We start from the raw sequence: 20,809 nt of genomic DNA on the forward strand, positions 1-20,809 counted from the left end.
TATCCCAAAAGGCAAAGGTGGCTGAATTCAGTCGGGATTAGCTTTTCCTCTCCTGCTATAAATCGGCTCGTGTGCATGCACACAAAGCCAGACAGATCTGACACAGAGAATCCTTCAACAGGGACAGGACAGAAAACCCACAGGTAGACAAGCGACTGCTTCCAAGCTGCAGGGAGCCCAGAATAATCAACCTTATTCTGAGGACACGAGCACCTAATTTTTTCATTTATTTTTCAATAGATAAAGGACAACAATGAATACTTTTATCAACTATCATACAGTCCACATGATTTCTTTGTTGAAAAAGTGACCACATTTCCCAGGTGGTTTTATGCAACACTTCATCTCTTCTCTCTGAACAGTCAGCATGTGAAGAAATCTGCGGGGCTGAATCATTTAGGACTCTCACATAGACAGGCAGATAACATATGGCAAATAATAGGTCTGCACTAGTGAAAATATATATTTACCTTAAAGAGAATTGTAACTTGCTTTTATCACTCCCACACAGAGGGCAAACAAAATGAATTCTGTGTCTTCACTAAAAGTGACAGCTTTCAAGTTAAATGTGATATAGTAATTTTCAGGCTTAGGAAAAGGTATTATTGCCAAACAGGTTGTTTTGCAGAGCAGACATTTCTGGCCACTACTCCAGAAATCTGTGGAAAGCAATGAGAATTAATACTGAATGCACAGTTGTATGAATTATGAATTATCAGTGAATGTCAAAATTGATCAGGAAATACAAATTATAGTGAAACAGCCTTAAATCAATAATGGTTCCCCAGTCCTACAAAGCCAGCAACATTTAACAACATCTAATACTGAAGCATGCTCATAGACAAATGAAACTCGGCCCTCCAAAGGCATTTGTTTGGAAGATTGTTCTGAAAGGCTCTACACAGCCTATCCTTTGTCTATCCTTTATTCTGAGCCTGCCAAACCTGCCCCTCCTCAGCCTCCAAAAAAGACTCATTCCTACATTTAATCTACTTTTACAAGTTTTTACAATGTTATGGCATATTATTCAAGGTATGGAATCAGTTGCACTGGAGCTCAACCTCAACACTGAGAAAGAACTAAGTCTTCTATATCAAAACACACCAGCTATCCAAGCTAATTCAATATACTGCATTCACATAATTTTTAAGTTTACTGAATTTTAATGCTCTGGGATTTGTGGCTTCTCTTTTGGCCAAGGTGGTTTAGCCTTAGAATGACATACTCCTGCTAATGTGCAGATTATTGTATTAAAATCCTACAGCACTCTGCAGATAACTCATAGCAAAACTACTGGGAATCACACAGGCAGGAGGTGAGTATGCCCTAATGTAATAGATTTTTATTGCAAGCATCAACGTCCAAGCCACACTGCACTGAAGATTTGAGATACCCTGAAAAGTACGATCACAGAAATAAGACAATTCTAATTCAAAAAGTAAAAAAAAAGAATTTCTCTTCAGCTTCATTGCACAAGACACATTTCTTTATCCAGTGGCCAACACTGAAGTCAAGAAATGTTGTGATGAAAACCGAGAAATCCCTCTAGGACAGCAATCTGTCTAATTCAGAAGGACCAGCATGATACAACATCATAGACCTACCTATTTCAACCACTGCTTTAATACAACCACAAGGAGAATATGAAAGGGGAAGGGGAACAATGAGGTGCATAGCTTTTTGTTCATCTCCCCATTACGCAGAAAGAATATAGAAACAAGATCCAGGAGTTTAAAATGTCTGGTCAATCAGGGCAGGCAGTCAGGACATTTTCCCAAAGGAATTTTAATCAGATACAGTTTTTGTTTGGAAAAAATCTTTTTCATTTTTCAGTAATTCTAGCTGACTAGCCATATATATGGTTTTCAACTCAACAAAAGGCAAATAGTAGTCTGGATAAAAGTCTTCAGTCTATAGAAAATGGAGCTTACTGTCCAAATTGTTCAGCTTTTGGCACAGTTGTCATAAGTCAACTGCAAAATTCTGCCTCAGTATCAATGACAGAAAAATATTAAGAGAAATTTTAAGCCTTCATTGACAGAAATATAATAGAGTAAAAAAATGATGCTGTATTTATTTCCTTCTATAATATGTTGGGTTAGGTTTCTTTTTTTCCCTAAAAATTTGTCTTAAATAAATTTACACTTATATCAATTAGAATGCAAATTAGTTCTGAATAGTAGAAATTACTTGACATCAGTGCCTCTTAATAAGGGAGACAATTATTTTTTCAAGAGAATATTTATCTACCTTTTTTAACCACCTTTTCCTTACTTTCTTGCTACCATTTTTTTTTTTTTTTTTTTTTCAGGCCTGCTGGATCCTGAGCCTTCAAAGAGAAGCAACACTTGGTTTTGAGAAAAGCATTATGTCTCAAAGCTTGTTTCTAATTGTGCTAGTACGAATAGCAGCCATGTAATAACACCTGCATTCTCTGGCCAATTACAGGCAGTCACTAAGTGCATACCTAATGAAAAGCTTCTCTTTCCCCCTCAGATTTCCAGTCAATGGCATTCAGCATGACCAATGGGACAAGCTCCAATGACGAGCCCATACAGACCACATAACTTTGTGAATATTTTGGCCACATGATCATAGAATATCTTGAGTTGGAAGAGTCCCATAAGGATCACTGAGTCCAGCGTCTGGCTCTACACAGGACTATTCACAAATCAGACCATATGTCTGAGAGCACTGTTCAAATGCTCCTTGAACTCCAGTAGTTTGAGGCAGTGACCACTGCCCTGAGCAGCCCATTCCATGCCCACCACCCTTCCATAACCCAGGACCTGACCCTTCCCTGACACAGCTCCATGCTTTTCCCTTGGGCCCTGTCGCTGTCACAGAGAGCAGAGCTCAGTGCTTGACCCTCTGCAGCATATAAAAACAAGTGTGCAGCCTACAAGACACCTCTTGTAATCCTCTCTTTGCAATTTCCATTCAGAAGGCCTCCAGCTGAAATCCTGAGTATAGCTTTGAATATCATGTCTCAAGAAAGTCTGAAGCAAATCAACAGAATGAACAGGGACTCAACAAGCATAACAGATGTGAAAAGAGATCGCCTGAAGAGAAGACCGAGGGGGCTGTAGCAGACACGTAGGAGAAAGGCAGCCTTCTTCAAGAGGAAATAAGGATTCGTTCTCCGGGTGGTTACTAGAGATGACTAAAAGGAATAGACTTAAACTGCATATAAAGATAGGATTTAGATATCAGGAAAGTGTTAAAAATAATTAAGCAGTACATAAGCAAACAGAAATATTCATGAAGTCTTCAGCTGTGGAAGACTTTAAGAAGAGAATATGCGAACATCACTCACTGCAGAGTTGTGATTCTCCTCCACCCCTGATATGCATGATGCAGCTGGTTCCTCATGCCTGCTTGCTCTCAGGCTGATAGGGATCAGCAAGGAGCAGAAGGCAGTATAAATCACATATAAAGCCACAGCAATACCACATTCCTGCCCACCTCAGGACAGCAGGGAGAAGGCAGTGGACAGAATGAATTACTCTAGAGCAGAAGGCCAAGCCATCAGGTGATGAACTGGTCACTGCTTACCCAAATAGCATAAAACAATGAAGTGCTGAACTGTTCTGGCTATCTTAAATATATATATATATTCTTCTGTAAAACTTACAGTACTGAGGATAATGTAAAACTGGAGCTCTTCACTGCAAGGTAGAATATAAAAGTTAAGGCAGAAGTGAAGAATTCAAAAAATTGCTTTTATTAACTACTGTTCTAAGCTGCTTAATCTGCAGCCTGATGGCTCGCTGTAACCTGTGGAGAACACAGATGCACAAAGATCCCTCCCCAGCACATCACAGGGAAGTGCGGGAGTTCAGCAGATCCGATTGTTTCTATGACACCTACTGCAGGCTGATTTCCATTCCACCAAGGTTATTCCTGTCATCTTCAAAGACAAAGAATTCAACAAGAGTCAGGTTGCATTGTTTGCGTTCTTGTTTGCTTGTACCAAACTTTCAAAACAAGTGCGGTAAAGCATCTCTTATGAGGGTATTTTTATCTTGGTTTAGTTTCCTATCATCTGTGACCTTGAGCAAGCTCCCTCAGCCCACCATACAGTAATCAATACAATCAAAACACTTTAAACTCCAGAAGGTTATACAATTTTCCCCAACATTGACACTTGCCACTGTTAGTAAAAGGGAATACATTTCTGTATACATCCTGCTTTAACATGGAAAAGCATAACTGAACAAGAAAAAAAAAACAACAAAACCACAAATATTTTGTTACCTAATACAATAATGCAGTTGTGGACACAAGCTAAAATAAACTGAAATGAATCTTAATCAGGGAGGCAGCTGCTAAATAGTCAGGGGAGATGAGGTCACGATCAAACAACTTTGATAATAAATCCAGGAGCCATTTCTTTTGTTACATGGTTTCCACTCACACAGTAAGGGCATCATTACATGGAAGAAGGAAGATCAATGTTACCTTGAATGTTAGATAAAAAGTTTAAATATAGTATCTCACTGTGTTCCTTTTTTTCAAGATAGACACGTTGAGTTATTTAAACAGGAGGAAAGATATCCCTAACAGCAGCAGATAAATGCAGAAAGCCCAACAGTGTTATAAATGCTGCTTGTGCTTCTGTAACCACTGAGAAGAACTAAAACCATCATGTATGTATACGACCCATCATAACGGTCCACGATACATCCTCACAAATGCCCTGTGTTATCTGTCCTAGCACATCCCCAAAGGCCATGTTCCTAACCAGACCATTGTTACTATTTGATGTAAAAACATGTCCCTTCAGCAAAGGACCTAGAGAAAGTGCTCGCAAAATACTCAAAGAACATTTGCCAATCAGTCTGTCAGAGACTGACTGGAAATCAGTTAGGAGAAACCAGTTCAAAACCACAGACTGGGAGTGAGGAAGGAAAATTAGGAAACAGGACATGTAAACTGAGAGTGACTAAGAGTAGGTGGAAAACTCAGAGGAGAGGGCCTTGATTAAGCTCCATCATAAAGTGAGATATGTACTGTTACTTCATTACACCAGGAGAACACCTGTCCATGGAGACAGCACAAGGATGAGATCAAAAACACTACCATCAACTCAGTTATTCTCCCATCATTGACTCTATTGACATTTCTGCTCTGTACCTGGAAACAGCAGACATCTCTCATGTCAGGTTATCTACAAGGTCTGAAGAGGAACAAAGGAGCTCAGCTACTGCTAGCTACACTTTCTAGACTGGAAAAATGAGGTCTTATTGGATTCCCTGCTAAATACCAAGTAGGAGAGTATAGTCGAATTATGGCAGTACAGGTTAAATTACCATATTTATTTCAAACAGGCATGTATTTTGTAAACAAAGTTATAAACAAAAAAATAAACTGCAAAACTTCTGAATTTTCATTTTGAGTCCTGAAAACTCAGGAGTCCTCATTTGAAATTAATACAGACTTCACTCTGATCACACCTACTTCTCTGCGGTATTCCAAACAGAAGCATGTTTGATTTCAAATCAAAAACTGATTTGATTATTCTTTATCTAGCTATATACGTGTGCGTATAACAAGACTAGAAGTAAGATACACAGGTGGATACAGACAAATAAGTAGTTTCTATATTTATTCATCTATTCAGACATCACACAAAGTATCGGTCAGAGAGCAAACACAGTGGGACCCTCTTCTACATATTATTTCAACCAGAAGAAGGATCAGGGGCCTAAATAAGAACTGATACATAAAACTGTACAGGCACATAGAATTTTCTCATAGATGTAGGCTGATTGATAAGCTCTATGTTGAGAGATGGAAGTGGCTTTTATTTTGGTCTGAAAGCTACTTAAACTTGACATTGTGTCAAAACAAAAAGAACTAGATAAAAAAATAAGAATAAAAATTACAGCAATGGCAAAATCACAATGCACTACATATTACCAAGGGGAAACGGAGGGAAGGGTGAAACTTCCCAAGCAAACTTCCAACCAAAAGGGAGGGATAACTAGCAAGTTCATCATTTCATAAAGACAGCTGGTTATTACTTTTGCTTGCTGCCACCCTGTCTTCCAAAAAGACGGCTTTACTTGTTCCATTTCAGTAAGGTTCATAAACACAACTGATTTACACAGTAGTTCTCTGGCAAAGAGTGTCAACAGGCTAATTTGGAAATTGTAACTTCTAACGTCAGTAAATCAAACCTGATGAAATTTGGAATAGACAAACCTATTCTAATTTTGTTTAGTTGTCAATACTTCCATGAAGTCTTAACAATCACACCTGCAGAACTCTTAAAAAGCTTTCCTTTGCTCAGTAGTCAGCAGACTGTTGCGGTCAGGATGATGTGGTTTCTACTGCTGGGGAGTGAGACTTCATGACTTTTCTCCAGATAGAGGAAAAACAACGATTTTGTCTGATGTGATGAATACAAGTAAATTTTGGACAAGCAATATTTCAGCCTTTCATCTACTGCTGCAAATCACATTCTCCGGATCAAAAGCATCCTATGAAGATACTGTAGAAACATTACATTAGGTAAAACCCTACAATTTATACCTAAAAGGAAAGCATACATGTGTTCACTTTGGCGAGATGCTGGTTATAATGCATTTAAACATTATCTGGGTTCCAATTTAATCAAAGATTTTTCCCAGCCTTCAATTATTTTCATTTTCCTCCGATGCAGCCATGCTTTCTACTTTCACTACACATTTCAGCTTAAGAACATTCTTCCTTTTGCTAGTGTCTATTCAAAACTCTTCTTAAGCTCTACTTGCAACCCACAGACTACTGCTGTGTCCTCTTTGTTATTTTTTGATTCTATCATAAATACAGGATTTTAAAAGCATAATTAAAGCAGCAGCAACACTGTAAGAACATGAAGGTATAGGCTCCATTAAGTCTTATATATACAAACATTTTCATTAATGAAAATAGGTTTCAGAACAACTTTGCTCATTTTCATTTAATTGCCGGCTAATGGGGTATCTCAGTGTGTCACTGTGTGTGTTCTGAGGTTTCCTTCTAAGGAAAAGATCATGTATATTCTGAATAATTCTAGACAGTAAGAGACACCTTGTTATGGCTCTGCCTGACTCTTTGCAGTAGCATGATTTAAACAAAAGCCATAAAAATAACCATTTACTCTCATTATTTACCACCAATTTTATGGCCAATTTACAGCTCTCAAGTACTTCAGAATGGACATTGTTCTTAGAAATATAAAGGCAGAGGAGAAGAAGAAAATAGTCAACTTGTAAAGGTCATTAAGAGAGCAAGGTAAGGAAATTCATGAAAGACTTACTGCAATGATTAAATACTTATTATGCAGTCAGATAAGGCTTAATTTCAATAACCTTGCTCAAGTTTGCCTAATTATGGAACTGACTGCTTTAAAGTGTTTTGTTTTTTTTCCCTTTTGTACAAATATAAAATATTTTCATACCTGAAAGTTGGACTGACAAAAGCATTCTTAAGGCATTTTTCCATACTGCTACTGCTTAACTCATACTCTGCTAACTGCTGTTTACTAGCTTGAATCCCAGCATCAGGAAGACTCTTTGCAGAAAACAAATAAAGAACAATTTGCAGTAGTTCGATTTTGGAACGCGTAATAATTCTGTATGCATATAATACAGTACGAGATGGCAATATATTCATAAACCTGCTAGTGACCATTTCAACAGCAATGCTCTGTGAAATGCCACTAACTATACACTTGTTTTGATGAATCTGAGTAATGGATATCAAAAGAGTCAAAATGAGTTCCTGACCCTCTGGATGGTTAAAGATTCTCAGCAGCACTGTTTGGCTATCTAATTATTATTTTGTCTCTTAGAATTACTTAAGATATACATATTAAAATATACATATATATATTGAAGCTTTCCACAGAAAGATTCCCTTTTTGTAAACATATTTGCTTTTAAAAAGAGAATCATAATTTTGATGCTTTAAAGGCAGAGAAAATCATTTCTGCTTCTGATGCAACCTATTTGTAATTCAGAACAAGGAGGAAGGCAATTAACTGACATCTTTCTACATAATAATATAAGTTAAGGCTCTAAGGCTTTGCCTACACTGGGGAAATTCAGACAAGTTTCTCGCTGCTGCTGACACTGGCTTGGCCAAAACACTGTTAGGAATATTAAAGGTCTAATGCAGATGAACTCACCAGCCTCAAAAAATGCTGTCAGCAGTTAAGACTTCCCTGGAAAAGGAGTGGCATTCAGAGGTATGAATAACTGAATGATGCAGTACAAGTAACCTGTGCCTGTTGTTTATCGGTAGTTATCAAATATGTTCCCACCTAACAACATCAGCCTTCTTTCACTCTTCTACTTCGCTAAAGCTTCTATTTCTTTAAAAGATATTTTACTTTTGAATAGATGACTACTGAACTGTTTCTTAAAAATAAATTTAAGAAAAGATGTTTTATAATAAAACTGTGGGTGCCATTTTTGATCACCATTTCCATAGGCAAAATCCTAACAGATGCTTTATAATACAGCTTTCTCACAAAATGAATCTGATCTTTTGGCACCTATCACCACACTTGCATCTGCAAGCACGATATTTAAGAGCTACATTCCACCTGAATGGTGCTTTTAAACTAAACTTTTTTTTTTTTTTTTTTTTTTTTTTTCTGTTTAAAAAATAAATCATTAAAACACTGCTGGGAGGAATATGGTTATAAATGAGGATATTGGCAGGAATCCAGTGTTATTGGGAAGGTAGATATTCACACCACTTGTGCTGCCAGTGGTGATTAATTAAAAGCTGTTAGATACCTGAAGCCCTAACAGTTCATTCAATATAATTCCCATTGCAGGAACGACCTGCTTTTGCTGACGAGATATTTATGCAGGCAGAAAAGAAAAAGAAAATCATGGTAGCAAAGCACAAAGACACAAAGATATAAATGTTCATGTTTTATTTAAGGTCCTAGCTTTTAGTCTGGTTGGTTGCATATCAAGAGAGGTGATTTTGTCTCCACAGTATAGTTAATCAGGAAACCCACACAAATCAGGTGATAAAACTGCAGAGATCTGAGGCTAAAACCTTTGTGACTGCAGAGCAATGCGGAGGAAATGGGGGAGCAAATGAATGCAGAAAATGTGGAAAACAGCAGTAGAAAAGATAGAAAAAATGATGAAAGCGCCAAGTGGTGAGAGCAAAAACAACCAGTGCTTTACAAGTTTCTCTTTTGCTGCTACAGATATTGTTTTCAGCAGATGCCTGAATTTCCTTTAGAACAAGCAGAATTCAGCAATTATGAATGAAAGACACCTTCCCACGAGCACGAAGGGTTTAAAATAATTTGCAATTGTTACCACATTTGCCTGAAGTAATTTGAATCCTAAATTACACAAGAGAACACCCTCAACAAAGTCCAGTTCCTATATTCACACGGAGAGAGATCTTTTCGCTGTCATTCACACATCCTGCTGACACTTGCTCTCCAGATGTTGGTTGAGCATTATGCTGCATGCTAAGTAACTATCATATTGCCAATTATGATATTTTCTCACTGATGACAATAAACTGGATTTTCAGATATTTTCTATGCAACTGATAGAAATCCAATATTAATAAGATAGATTTTAGTGAGGCAAGCCTGAGCAATTATTAGAAGACACTAACATCAAACTAAAATGAGGAAAAGCAATGAATACACCCAGCCTACAATCTGTATGCTAAGGAGATGCTAATATGTTCCATGAGAATGTAGTGCTGAATTTTCTCCTTAAAATAATCTGTGATGCTCCGTAACACTGCTATACAGCTCTGCTTTATACAGAACCAATAATAAGAGCCACAGGGAGCAATCTGGCATCAGGACCCAGTCCCAACCTATAGAGAAGAATACACATGGACAAAGAAAGCCAATCACCAATGAAGCAAGAACTCAAAGATCATCATTTGTATGAAGTTTCTTATTTTTAGGTAAAAAAAACAAAAACAAAAGAACCCACAAAACAACAGCAACAAAAAAACCCCAGCAGATCAAAATAGGACTGCTATCAGTGCACAAAGTGAGTGACTAAAAATGGTTAATTAGTCAGAAACAAACCCACATACATGAATCAGACTTTCTGTACTTTACTTTGCTAGGCACCGCTTTGCCAACTACTTATTCACTTTGTTTATACAATATGATCTTAGTTTCCTTTTGCAAATCTCTAGAAGTGACCTGAACAGGAACTAAATAATGTATGATCTTCAAACATCAGTTAAGGGAAGAAAAGGATAACTTCAACTGTACATGTGTTCTTGAACATAAGGAAGCAATTTCAACCTAGTATAATGGAGAAGATTTCACTATTGCATCAACCTCACTTACTCATATAGATACTTCTGTTTCCAGAACAAGAATATTACCACTATTATACTTTACAATCACAGTTTACTTTGATCCAAATTCTCAATCATGCAGGCAAAAATGCTTTAATTTGAGTAGGCATAACAAATTTTTGATGAATTTCCATCAGACTAAGTCATTTCTATTCCTATGAAAATGAGTTCAATTGGTAGCTATGGGTTCCTCAGCAGTCTATGCTTTTCAATCAGATTTTCTGAAGACAAGTTCTTTCTCAAAGCATTTGCAGTGTGCAACTTAAATAAGATCTTGGATAGGCTATTGACTCACACAAAGTAAGAAACTCCTCTAAGTCTTCAAGGAAATAAAATCTAACTCCACATGGCTACAGCATGCACGTTCTCCACGAGCTCTGTTTTTGCCAGGGAAAAGGAATGACAGGAGGGTTCACCTACTCCCAAGCTTTGCTTGCCTTTCTGACCACCCTGTGTGTGTGTCTTGGGAACATCCATATTAAACAGAGCTTGAAGATCTTCAGTCTGTGTCAAGATCCTGCTCTGAAACAGATGTTATACGGCACTTGAGAAAAGAAACCGCAACAGGCCTTTAGCGAAGGTGTTCTGTGGACTTGGGAAAAATGGATTCAATTCCTGACTTTGTAATGACTGTTTCATGACCCTGGGAAACTCACTTCATCTACCTGTGCCTTGGCACAAAATCTGCCCCCCACAAGACTGCTGTGAGTCTGCATCCATTAATATTTGATAGAGTGTTGTGATAGGGCTCTTCTTCAGTGGGTACACAGTGTGGGAAAACACGTCAAAGCTCGGGATAATGTTTTTAAAAAAGAGCTATATGTCATAGCAGCAATTCACAGTTTCCATCTCTTTTCACGTAATCTTTTATACCTCATGTAATCACTTTGTGCATTCAGTATTTCTATTACAAGTGTTACATTTCTATTTGCACAAAATTTGTCCATGACATTATGGAAGATGAGGCTATCACAGTTTTATTGATTGAGCAGAGAAGCCTACATATGTTTTCAATCACTATTACACAGGGCATTTGGAGGAGATGACGCATTTAACTAAGAAGAGATGGAGAAATGCAGAAAAAGAAAACAGGAGACAAGATGACCCAGTAAAACATTCAGTCCTATGTATTTCTTAATGTTTTTCACGACAGAGACAAGTTCTCCAGCTATTTTACCTTGAACTTATTTTTTTGCTAGAACTTGAAGTTTAGCAAAATGCATTCAACAAACTCAGCAACATGAGTCAAACTGAAACACATCACATGCACTTTAGTATGTGGATGCTGGAAGAAAATAAACCTGCTGTTCCATTTTGACAAGGAAACAAAAAATACTTGAGGTACTTTATAGAAGAGTACAATAAGCAATGGATTAGGAGTATTTGTCCAATAAGATGCTTCTAGTGGTAGAATGAGTCTTCTATGCCCAATTAGCAAGTGTTAATCTGCTTCAATTAATCAACTTCAAGGAAAGTGATTGTAGAAAACAATGGCTTAGAAAAATTAAAGAGAATACTACCCTCAGACTGTACAAAAGATTTTTTGGTAATGATGCTGCTGACAATTCATCAGATTTAACAAGGTGTAGTGAAAGAGGAACTGACCTCCCGAGGACAGATGATTCTCTTGGGACGTGGTGCCTCCTGTTGTAACTGATACACTGTCAAAGACAAAAATGTACAGATAATTAGAAGACGGCAACATACACAAACTTTTATTCAGATGAGTCTTTTAGCCAGAGGCTACAGAGAAAAATGCAAATGCCAAGACAGCAAACTGAGTTATTTAGGGATGTGCAAGTCATTTGTATGAAAACATGACTAGTTTGCTGACCTGTAAACTAGTAGAAATGAATATTGTTTTAACTCTTAGAATCATTATTTCCTCTTAGAATCGTTACTGCCTCTATATCAGATAAACAAAAGAAAAAAGGCTAGAAGGATTTTTCAGGTGTATCTCAGGATGACATCTCACTTCTGCACATACAGTGTCTGAAGAACAGAATGCTAACTAGCAGCACTTGTGCTTTTTGGATACGCCAAGTAAACATTCAGCCCATTTGAAAGAGCCCACCATCACCTCGTAATTTATTTCTTTCTAAGATTTCCTCGTGACTATTTATGAGGAAGTGAACAAAACAATTATGCCGCATTCAAATGGCCCAGGATCAATTTTGCCAGTCTTCTGAAAGCTGCAGGAGAAAGAGCTGAGACCAAGGGTAGGTGCTGAACCCTGGCCCCCAGCCTCTTTCCTTCATGTATCTAATGAGATCCTTCCCCTCCTTTCCACTCAAAAGTCATGAGAGGGAGCTGACATACAGTGACAGTAATCAATTCCAATGCAGACAGACTGTCTCTCCATAACTCCAGTAAAAATCCCAAAGGCTGGGATTGACTCCCTTGAGGAAGGCCTTCTGTATACTTTATTTGGAAAGATGATGTTGTGCGTAGGAATTTTTTTTAAAGACTGAGTTCCCAGGGAAGGGCTCTCCATGATGCTTGTGAAGCTCTGAGTTATGCCCTAAAAGATGGTAAATTATGGAAGGAAACTAATGCTAGTAGATTGGTTAAATACAGGAGTCCTGTCACAGAAAGGGTATGGAAATGGTAGGTGTTGGTTTTCAGCACCTTCTCTTCTGCACCTTCTCTTCAAATAGGGCTAGAAACAGCTGCAATTAAACATGAGAAGTGAGAAAGTCCTCAGCCTGCACACAAGTTTCTCTTTCAGTGGATATGAAAGCTTAGGGGAGTTTGTTCTTTGCTAATGTCAAGGTGGAAAAAAAACCATACCCTTTCCCAAACAGATATCTGCACCCCTGGTTCAGAGGAGGGACAAAACAGGAGAGTTTGTAACATCTCATATCCCCCATCAGTTTTAACGCCTATGTACGTGCTCCAACTCTGAATATATTCTAAGAACTTATATTTAACCTGTTTCACTAAGCACTGCCAGACCTACTGCTACTTTTGTAGATTTATCACAGCTTCTGGGCTTTCTTACCTCTTCTAATGGTGTTACAAAGTAAAACTGAAAGCTTCCCTTTCACTCCTTTCTGATCAAGTTAGTTGTGTATCCAAAAAACTTGTCAAGTAAAGCACAAAAAATACGCTAAAAAAATCAGATACCGTTCCTTAAGACCCTGATTATTCTGTATCTCAGTATTACAGTTTTAAGAGACCATTTCTGAATGTCTGAAATCAGCATAACAGCTGATTCAGCAAGGTACAGATAAGCATCTGTACCACAATGCTTAATACTAAATGTAGTAAAGAATTTATTTTATTTGCCCATACTTTCCCAGTAGGCAAAATGGATTCAAAATATTGCAAGTACAAGATTGCTTCCTCACTATTTTAAATGAAAGATCTATTTCCCCTATTTATTCATTTAAATTTTAATTGAAAAATTATACTTTATAAAAATCCCATTTTTCAGTAATCAAAATTGTTAAATATTAACTGACAGAGCAAATTAAGCTGATGAAGCTGTTTCTAAAATAACCTTGATAGCTGTGGTGCTGAAAAAATAGGTCTGAAGAATACATATGAAGCCTAACTTATTACATGCTGCACTCAGAATAAATGAGAAGAGTAAAGAGCTCTTTGAAATGTCTGAAAGGATTGCCAAGGCTGATCACATAATCCTAGAATGGTTTGGGCTGAAAGGGACCTCAAAGATCACCTAGTTCCAATGTTCCTGCTGCATGCAAGGTTGCCAACCACTTCATCAGGCATTAGTTTAGATTGCCCAGAGATGTCATTGTTATCACTGGAGGAGCATCAGCATTTCACAAAACAAAGGGAGGAATGAAACAGCTTATTCCAAATGTCATTTCCACACAAAAGTAAGAAAAGAATGTTAGCACCTGCCAGCATGGATTCACCAAGGGGAAATGCCTGACCAATACAGTAGCCTTCCAGGATGTCATAACTGAGTGGGTAGGTGAGGAGAAAGCAGTAGATGTTTTCTACCTTGACTTCAACAAGGCTTTCGGCTCTATCTCCCATAACATCCCTGTAGGTAGGCTAAGGAAGTGTGGGATAGATGAGCGGACAGTGAGGTGAAATGAGAAGTCCCACAAAAATAATACCAAATAATACTTCTCTATTTTGAGGGTTATGGAACACTGCCCAGAGAGGCAGTGAAATGGTCCTTCTCTGGAGATACTCAAAACCTGGTTGAACACTTTCCTTCGTAACTTATTTGGGGAACCTGCTTTAGTAAGGAGTTGGACTACACAATCTCCAAAAGTCCCTTCCAGTCCCTACAGTTCTGATTCTGTGAATGTCTAACAAGAGAGGGTGGTTATACAAAAAAAAGCATTTGAAAGCAAACACAGAAAAGCAGATATTGATAGGATGCAGTGGAATCAGTCAGTTCAGGGATTCATGATGGGTACGAGAAGGACAAACCATCCTAACAGCTGTGTTTTGCACAGTTTGAAGAAGACTGCCATCATTCTCAAGTAATTAATCTGCACAATAATCTGAACTGAGAAAGATATCTAATTTAGAAATACAACAGAGGAAAATAAACTAAGATCACTACTATACAAATAAATAATAATAATCTACATGCTATCTTTAGTGTGCAGGATGAGAAAAGGGCCCCCAGGTAACAAGCACAGCAGAGCTTGTGACTGTTCATAATCACAGAAAACACTGTGAATGGGAGATGGTTTCCTGGGAAAGATAATGAATTCAGATTTGGTTATATTAACTTTAAACAGAAAGGCATTAAACTGACAAACAGACAGCCCAGTAGAACTACTGGAGAGAGAAGCAGAACCATTAGGATGAAGGAAAGAAGACATACTGGGAACAGAAAGAATGGACTGAGACCCATCGCTGGCATGATGATGAGAGATGCCAAGCAGTTCAAGGAGAGAGAAACAACAAGGACAGGAAAGAATACTCAGAAACGATGCTCAGCAAGACAAGGGTGGAGGAGGCGAAAACACCAAAAGGGCAGGTAAGTGAAGAGCTAGGAAAGACAATATCCCACAGAATGAGGCATTACAGAGGAAAGCAAGTACAATGGTATAGAAAGCTGTGCTCTTCTCCAGGATGGTTCTCTCCTGTTACCACTTCAAATGATTGCTATGTGAAAATCTGCAGATGAGATATGAATACAAGTGAAATATGATGGCTAAGGTGACTCGATAAAAACGTGCCCTACAGCTAAGTTCCAATGAGCACAGACACCTCATTAAGTGACCTCATTTCAGAAGCACAGAACATCCCACAGCTCTGCCTGATTTCATTATATTTGCTGGGCACTCACCGCTTAGACTGACACACTGCTGAGACCTCAGCAGAGTCCAGTGGATGGTCAGAAGTTGAGAAAGATTTTGACCCTCCTCTATTCACTTCCCCTGGTGACATCCTAGCCTTGCTTTTCTGCCTCATTTCTCCCTCATCACTGCTGAAAATCTTAAATCAGAATCCAATTCATAAGGATATGGTTGACTGAAATTATATAAAAACATACTTATTTAATATAGTGGTAAGCAGTGATTGACATCTGACCCAGTCTATCTCAGCATTTAGAACTGACAGGCAGGTTAGAGACAGACTCTGCTTATAAAAAGGATTACACTTGAACAAAATGATGCATTGTTATTCTAGCCCAGGGAAAATTAACCTCACAAGAAGTCAACAGCACCCAAAAAAGAACAGTGTATTACTATTGCTTAGGGAAGAGCATCAGACTGGAAGTAACCTTCTGGTCCAGCATCAGATGCAAGTGAAATGCATAGTACTACTAAGACAAAACACTGAACCAAAATGCAGCAGTGTGATAGGAAAAGGAAAAAAAAAAAAAAAAAAGGAATATCTAAATGCCCCTTGGACAATTTTTATCAGCTTAATAATTCAAATAGCTTGCCAACATTCACAGCGTCATAATCACCTGGGAGTGCATAAAGGTAGCAAAACTTTAATTGATTATAGAATATCTAAGGGAAAAATTCTTTGAGATATAAATTAACTTTTTAGAATACATATAGCTCTTCTGTTCCAGAGAGAGGAGACTTGTCTCTCAGAATAAATAAGGTAAATCCTCTATTCTAACACTGGTTGATCTAAAATTAATGATTCCTGTTTTATTATGCCAGCCAGTGTCAAAGGCTGATGCTGGTGGTATGGCAGTAGAGGTTAAAACCTCCTGATAGAGTTCCATTATATGTAGTTGCCACATGACAGATGGCAGCAGAGGGGCAGTCTGACAAAATGGTGGCTGACATGAAAGTGCATATGAAGCAAAAATGTGACCCTGAATTCCTCCATGAAGAAAAAATGGCACCCACTGACATTCACTGACACTTTCTGAATGCTAATGGAGACCAAACATTGTAAGCAAGCACAGTGAGATGGTGGGTGGTGCATTTCAGCAGTGACAACAGCGACATGAAAAACAAACCATGTTCTGGATAGCCATGCACAGCTGTCATAGCATGAAATGAAGAGTATCACAACCAGCCCATTCACACAAATCAACAGACTGCAACCAGGGATCTATGCATGTAGCTCAATATCTGCTTCACTGCATTGGAAATGATGGTTGCAATGTTGGAATACTGCAGTTTGCACCAGGTGGCTCCCACAGATGCTGACACAAGAATGGAAAGAACACTGTATGCAGTGTTTGTTAGGACCTACTGAGCTACAATGAGGCTGAAGGTGGCAGTATCCTGGATCACATTATTACTGTTGAAGAGACGTGGTGCAACCGCAATGAGCCAGGGTCAGAACACCAGTCCATGGAGTAGCAACATGTGAATTCCCCATTGAAGAAAAAGTTCAAATCACAGCCCTCAGCAGGTAAAATGTTGTGCAATACTAAAGGGGGGATCCTTCTGGATTTCCTGGGACCCAGACAAACCATAAGCTCTTAACACCACACTGTGATGCTGACTCAGCTGAAGGCTCAAACTGCCAGACTCAGACCATAGAAGACAGCCTAATGTTTAATTATAAGATCTGCTCTGTGTAAGCAACATAGATGTGACATGCAGAAGTCAACCTCTTCTGCCAGAGTAGGCGGAATATCATCACCAACGTCTTCATACCTTTTTCAATCTGCTGTGTGCCAGCAACTAGAGCTTTCTATTTTAACTCATCTATGACTATTGCTCAGTGACGCTCCAATGGAGAGGAAAAAAATCCAATAATTGTTTTTATATAGCAGTGAAGAAATGCACTGCCTTCTGCCTGACAATGCCTTATAGAATTCCTTAGTTTTGTGGCTTTGCACCTTGCCATACTGCTTTACAACAGAGCATGGATCTGTGAAACCTACGTTCCTTCTAACAGTTATTCATAAACAAGTGAATATCTTCTGAATTAGAGCTGTGCATCTTTTCCAAATCCAGCTGAAATAAGCTTGAACTATACCAAGTGAAACACTTGGATTCTGAAAGCTGTTCTGTTTTGCCCATGGATACTGTTTAACTGAATACTTTGCCTACATAAACTGGAAAATCTGCCTTTGATGAGAAGCTGGAAGAGCTGAAGCAATGATAATTATGTCAATGAAAGACCACATAGTGCACCTATGCAGCTGTTTTAAAAGAAGTCCTAAGTATATGCAAAATATTTTAATAATATATTATCAAACATGGAAAAAAAGTTACTAACTAAAATACACATAAAACAATCATTAAATAGGCAGAAAGCATTGACTATTAGAAGTAAAATGCATGTACTCATTTAAACCTGATGAGACAGGAGGAGTCTGCATCACAGAATAATGCTACCATCGATCATAATTTCTATAATTAATTGAACAGATTATTTTTCTAGAGGAGCAAAGAAGTGCATTTTATCCAATATTGCAATGAAAAACATTTGTCTGTGGCTAAGTAGTATCAGCAATAAATCTCTGTAGGCTTAAACTACTATGTGAATTTTGGAACTGGGTAACCTTTTCCTAAGTCATTCATGCATGGAGTTGAGATGCTGACTTTGTCATTGCCACAATGACACGGGCATCCTACTTATATCCAGATAGGAAATTATACACTCATATTCTGTTAGTTCATCCTGTTGTGCTTTTGTTGTTTGTGTATGTTTAAAGGATTAAGTGTAAACTCTCAGGCAAATGTAACCGAACTTTATCACTGCATGCACTGACCTGCCTGCTGCACAAGTGAGATGACTAAGATAAGGTACATAAAGGCCTGTGCTTATTCCCTGCTAGTTTTTGTTGGTTTTCCTCTATAGAATGCTCCCTTACTGTCATTTTACATCCTGGCCTCATCAGAGTCAATGACAGTTTTTCCACTGACTATAAGTAAGCTTGGTTTTTATACTAAAAGAACACACTCAAGCATCTACTTTTCTCCAGATACTCTTCAAAGTACACCAGGCAGGTCCAACTAAATAAATACATTTCTGTTGACTTTTAAGGAAGTTTTTCTCACATATTTAATACACTGGAACAACAAAAACAAAACTCTCTGGAAAACAGTGTTCTGAGGAGCAATCAATCATTGTAATTTAATGGTATACTCAAATTGTGGATGAAAGAATCCCAGTCTACTATGAGGTAAAATGTCATTCTCACATAGGCAGTGCCTTGAAGTATACTGCAATGTGCAGGAAAGCAAGCCAACAAGTATTAACAAGTATTTAGAATTGTACATGTATAGGCATGTAACTACTGTGTTCCTTTTCATTCTTCCATTTCCATAATGGTGCTGCCCTGAATTTGAAGTTGCCAAAATAAGAAGGTCGACTTTCATTTAGGATAGTTATGTATCTGAAATCAGTGGAGAAAAAAAACACACCCAAAGCTACATTTTTACTTAGGTTTCTGTAAGTGTCCAAAATAAGACCAAATCTAAAATCTATCTTTAACAAGGATTTAAAAGGTAATATTTTGACTTAGATCTCTACTGGTTTATTAAAACATACAAAGCAAAAAACGGCATAAAATATTCACTTCTGTATTGCACTCTATGTAGATGACTACTCTAGCAGCAAACAGGAAGGTTCTCAGAACTGATCATAGGGTCACTAATTTCTAAACCACTTCAAAAAACATCTTATATTGTTCAGGATCAAAAATATTATTATCTTAAAGTGAATCGGCAACCCATATAGAAGGACAAGTACACTCAAATCTTCTGTTTAGTAAATGCATGAAGCATTAACCTCTACCTTCGGAGCCCCCAAAAGAAAAGCCATGAAACACAGATTTACACATTATCAAGGCAAACCAGAGAATCTGTCACTCAAAATCCTGCTGTATTTGCACTATAGGCAGGGACCCAGAAAGGTTCAAATTTCTCTGTTGTCTCATTTATTGTCCCATTTAGTAATTTCTACAGTCGTATTCAAAATGTATGGTTTTTCCCCTCCCCAAGAAAGAAAGGAAAAAGACATAACATTGACATATTGGTAAGGTAAAGTTAATTTTTCTGGTGTACTTACAGTACGATTTCCATATTGGAGGCTGATATTCTTCAGCATCTAAAATAGAAGTAAAAAGAGAAATAAATCAGTCAGTTGGCCACTGGGTCAAACTGTCAGACTGCATTTTTCTTTTGAGAGTCCTCAGTTTGTCAGCAAAATTCACATTTCTTTCCCAAGAGAGATGCTATCTCATTTAGAGAACAGTTTTCTATGTGAGAGAAGAATATAAATTTCAACCACTTGTAGATCCAATGCGCTTTTTCCAAATCAGTCAGATACAACAGGAATTAATTTCACTCCAATTTGCATATTGTTTCCTGACTCACCAGTATTTTTAAGGTAATTAACTAGACTGGTAGCAACATTCTTTGTTTACTTTACTTAGCATGATTAAGACTATGGCTTCCAATACTGGCTTTCAATCAGGCTTCTAACCCCACTATTCAGATTTTAGAGAGGCTCTGCTCAGCCCTACATCAAGCCTAAGGGGAAACCATCACCAGACTCACCAAGTATCAGTGAACAATACATGCTTAGCTAAAAAGATGCACAGCTCAGGCTGGACACTGACTTGACAGTTCCAACAATGAGATTCAATTATACTTCTTGAACTGACTATAGGATGCAATTTGTATATTTTCCAGAAACTGCATCAGCAAAAAAACAAAATATAAATAAGAAGTTAGAAAGAGGAAGGACTGCAAAAACTGAAGCTGAAGGAAGACAGAAATCATCCTTAAGTGTCATGTTGAGTACATGAGACCACAAACCTCACTCCAGAGGGAGCTTTCCAGGCCTTCCTAAGGAAGGCTGTTGCTTACACATCCAGAAATCCCAGCAGAGGCCAGGCTTGAAGTGCAAGATTTAACTAAGCTGCTGTACATCAGCTACAAAGGGTGGGGTACCATGAATTAGCTTGGCTCTGAGCTGCCATGTTGCCAAACACTTTGAAGAATCGTTTGTAGCAGGAGTATATCATTAACCTCCTAATACTGTGTAAGTTAATTAAGGTGTTTGGTATTTACCAAACCTACTTAAGTTATGCTAATGTAATTCA

General features: G+C 37.9%; 1 protein-coding gene across 2 annotated transcripts in view; it reads right to left on the reverse strand.

The window, feature by feature from the left end:
• CHN2 (chimerin 2) overlaps positions 1–20,809 on the reverse strand; it is a 152,493-nt gene that overhangs the window by 73,548 nt on the left and 58,136 nt on the right. For both annotated transcript variants that reach the window (XM_015853812.3, XM_085540546.1), the window contains exons 2-3: positions 19,771–19,809; positions 11,941–11,996 (exon numbers count right to left, since the gene is read on the reverse strand). In XM_015853812.3, coding sequence (XP_015709298.1) covers positions 11,941–11,996; positions 19,771–19,809 — 95 coding nt within the window. The remainder of the gene's footprint in view (positions 1–11,940; positions 11,997–19,770; positions 19,810–20,809) is intronic.

The sequence above is a fragment of the Coturnix japonica genome, chromosome 2, assembly GCF_054131305.1.
Source record: "Coturnix japonica strain WE chromosome 2, WE-NBRP24, whole genome shotgun sequence".
Taxonomy (NCBI): domain Eukaryota; kingdom Metazoa; phylum Chordata; class Aves; order Galliformes; family Phasianidae; genus Coturnix; species Coturnix japonica.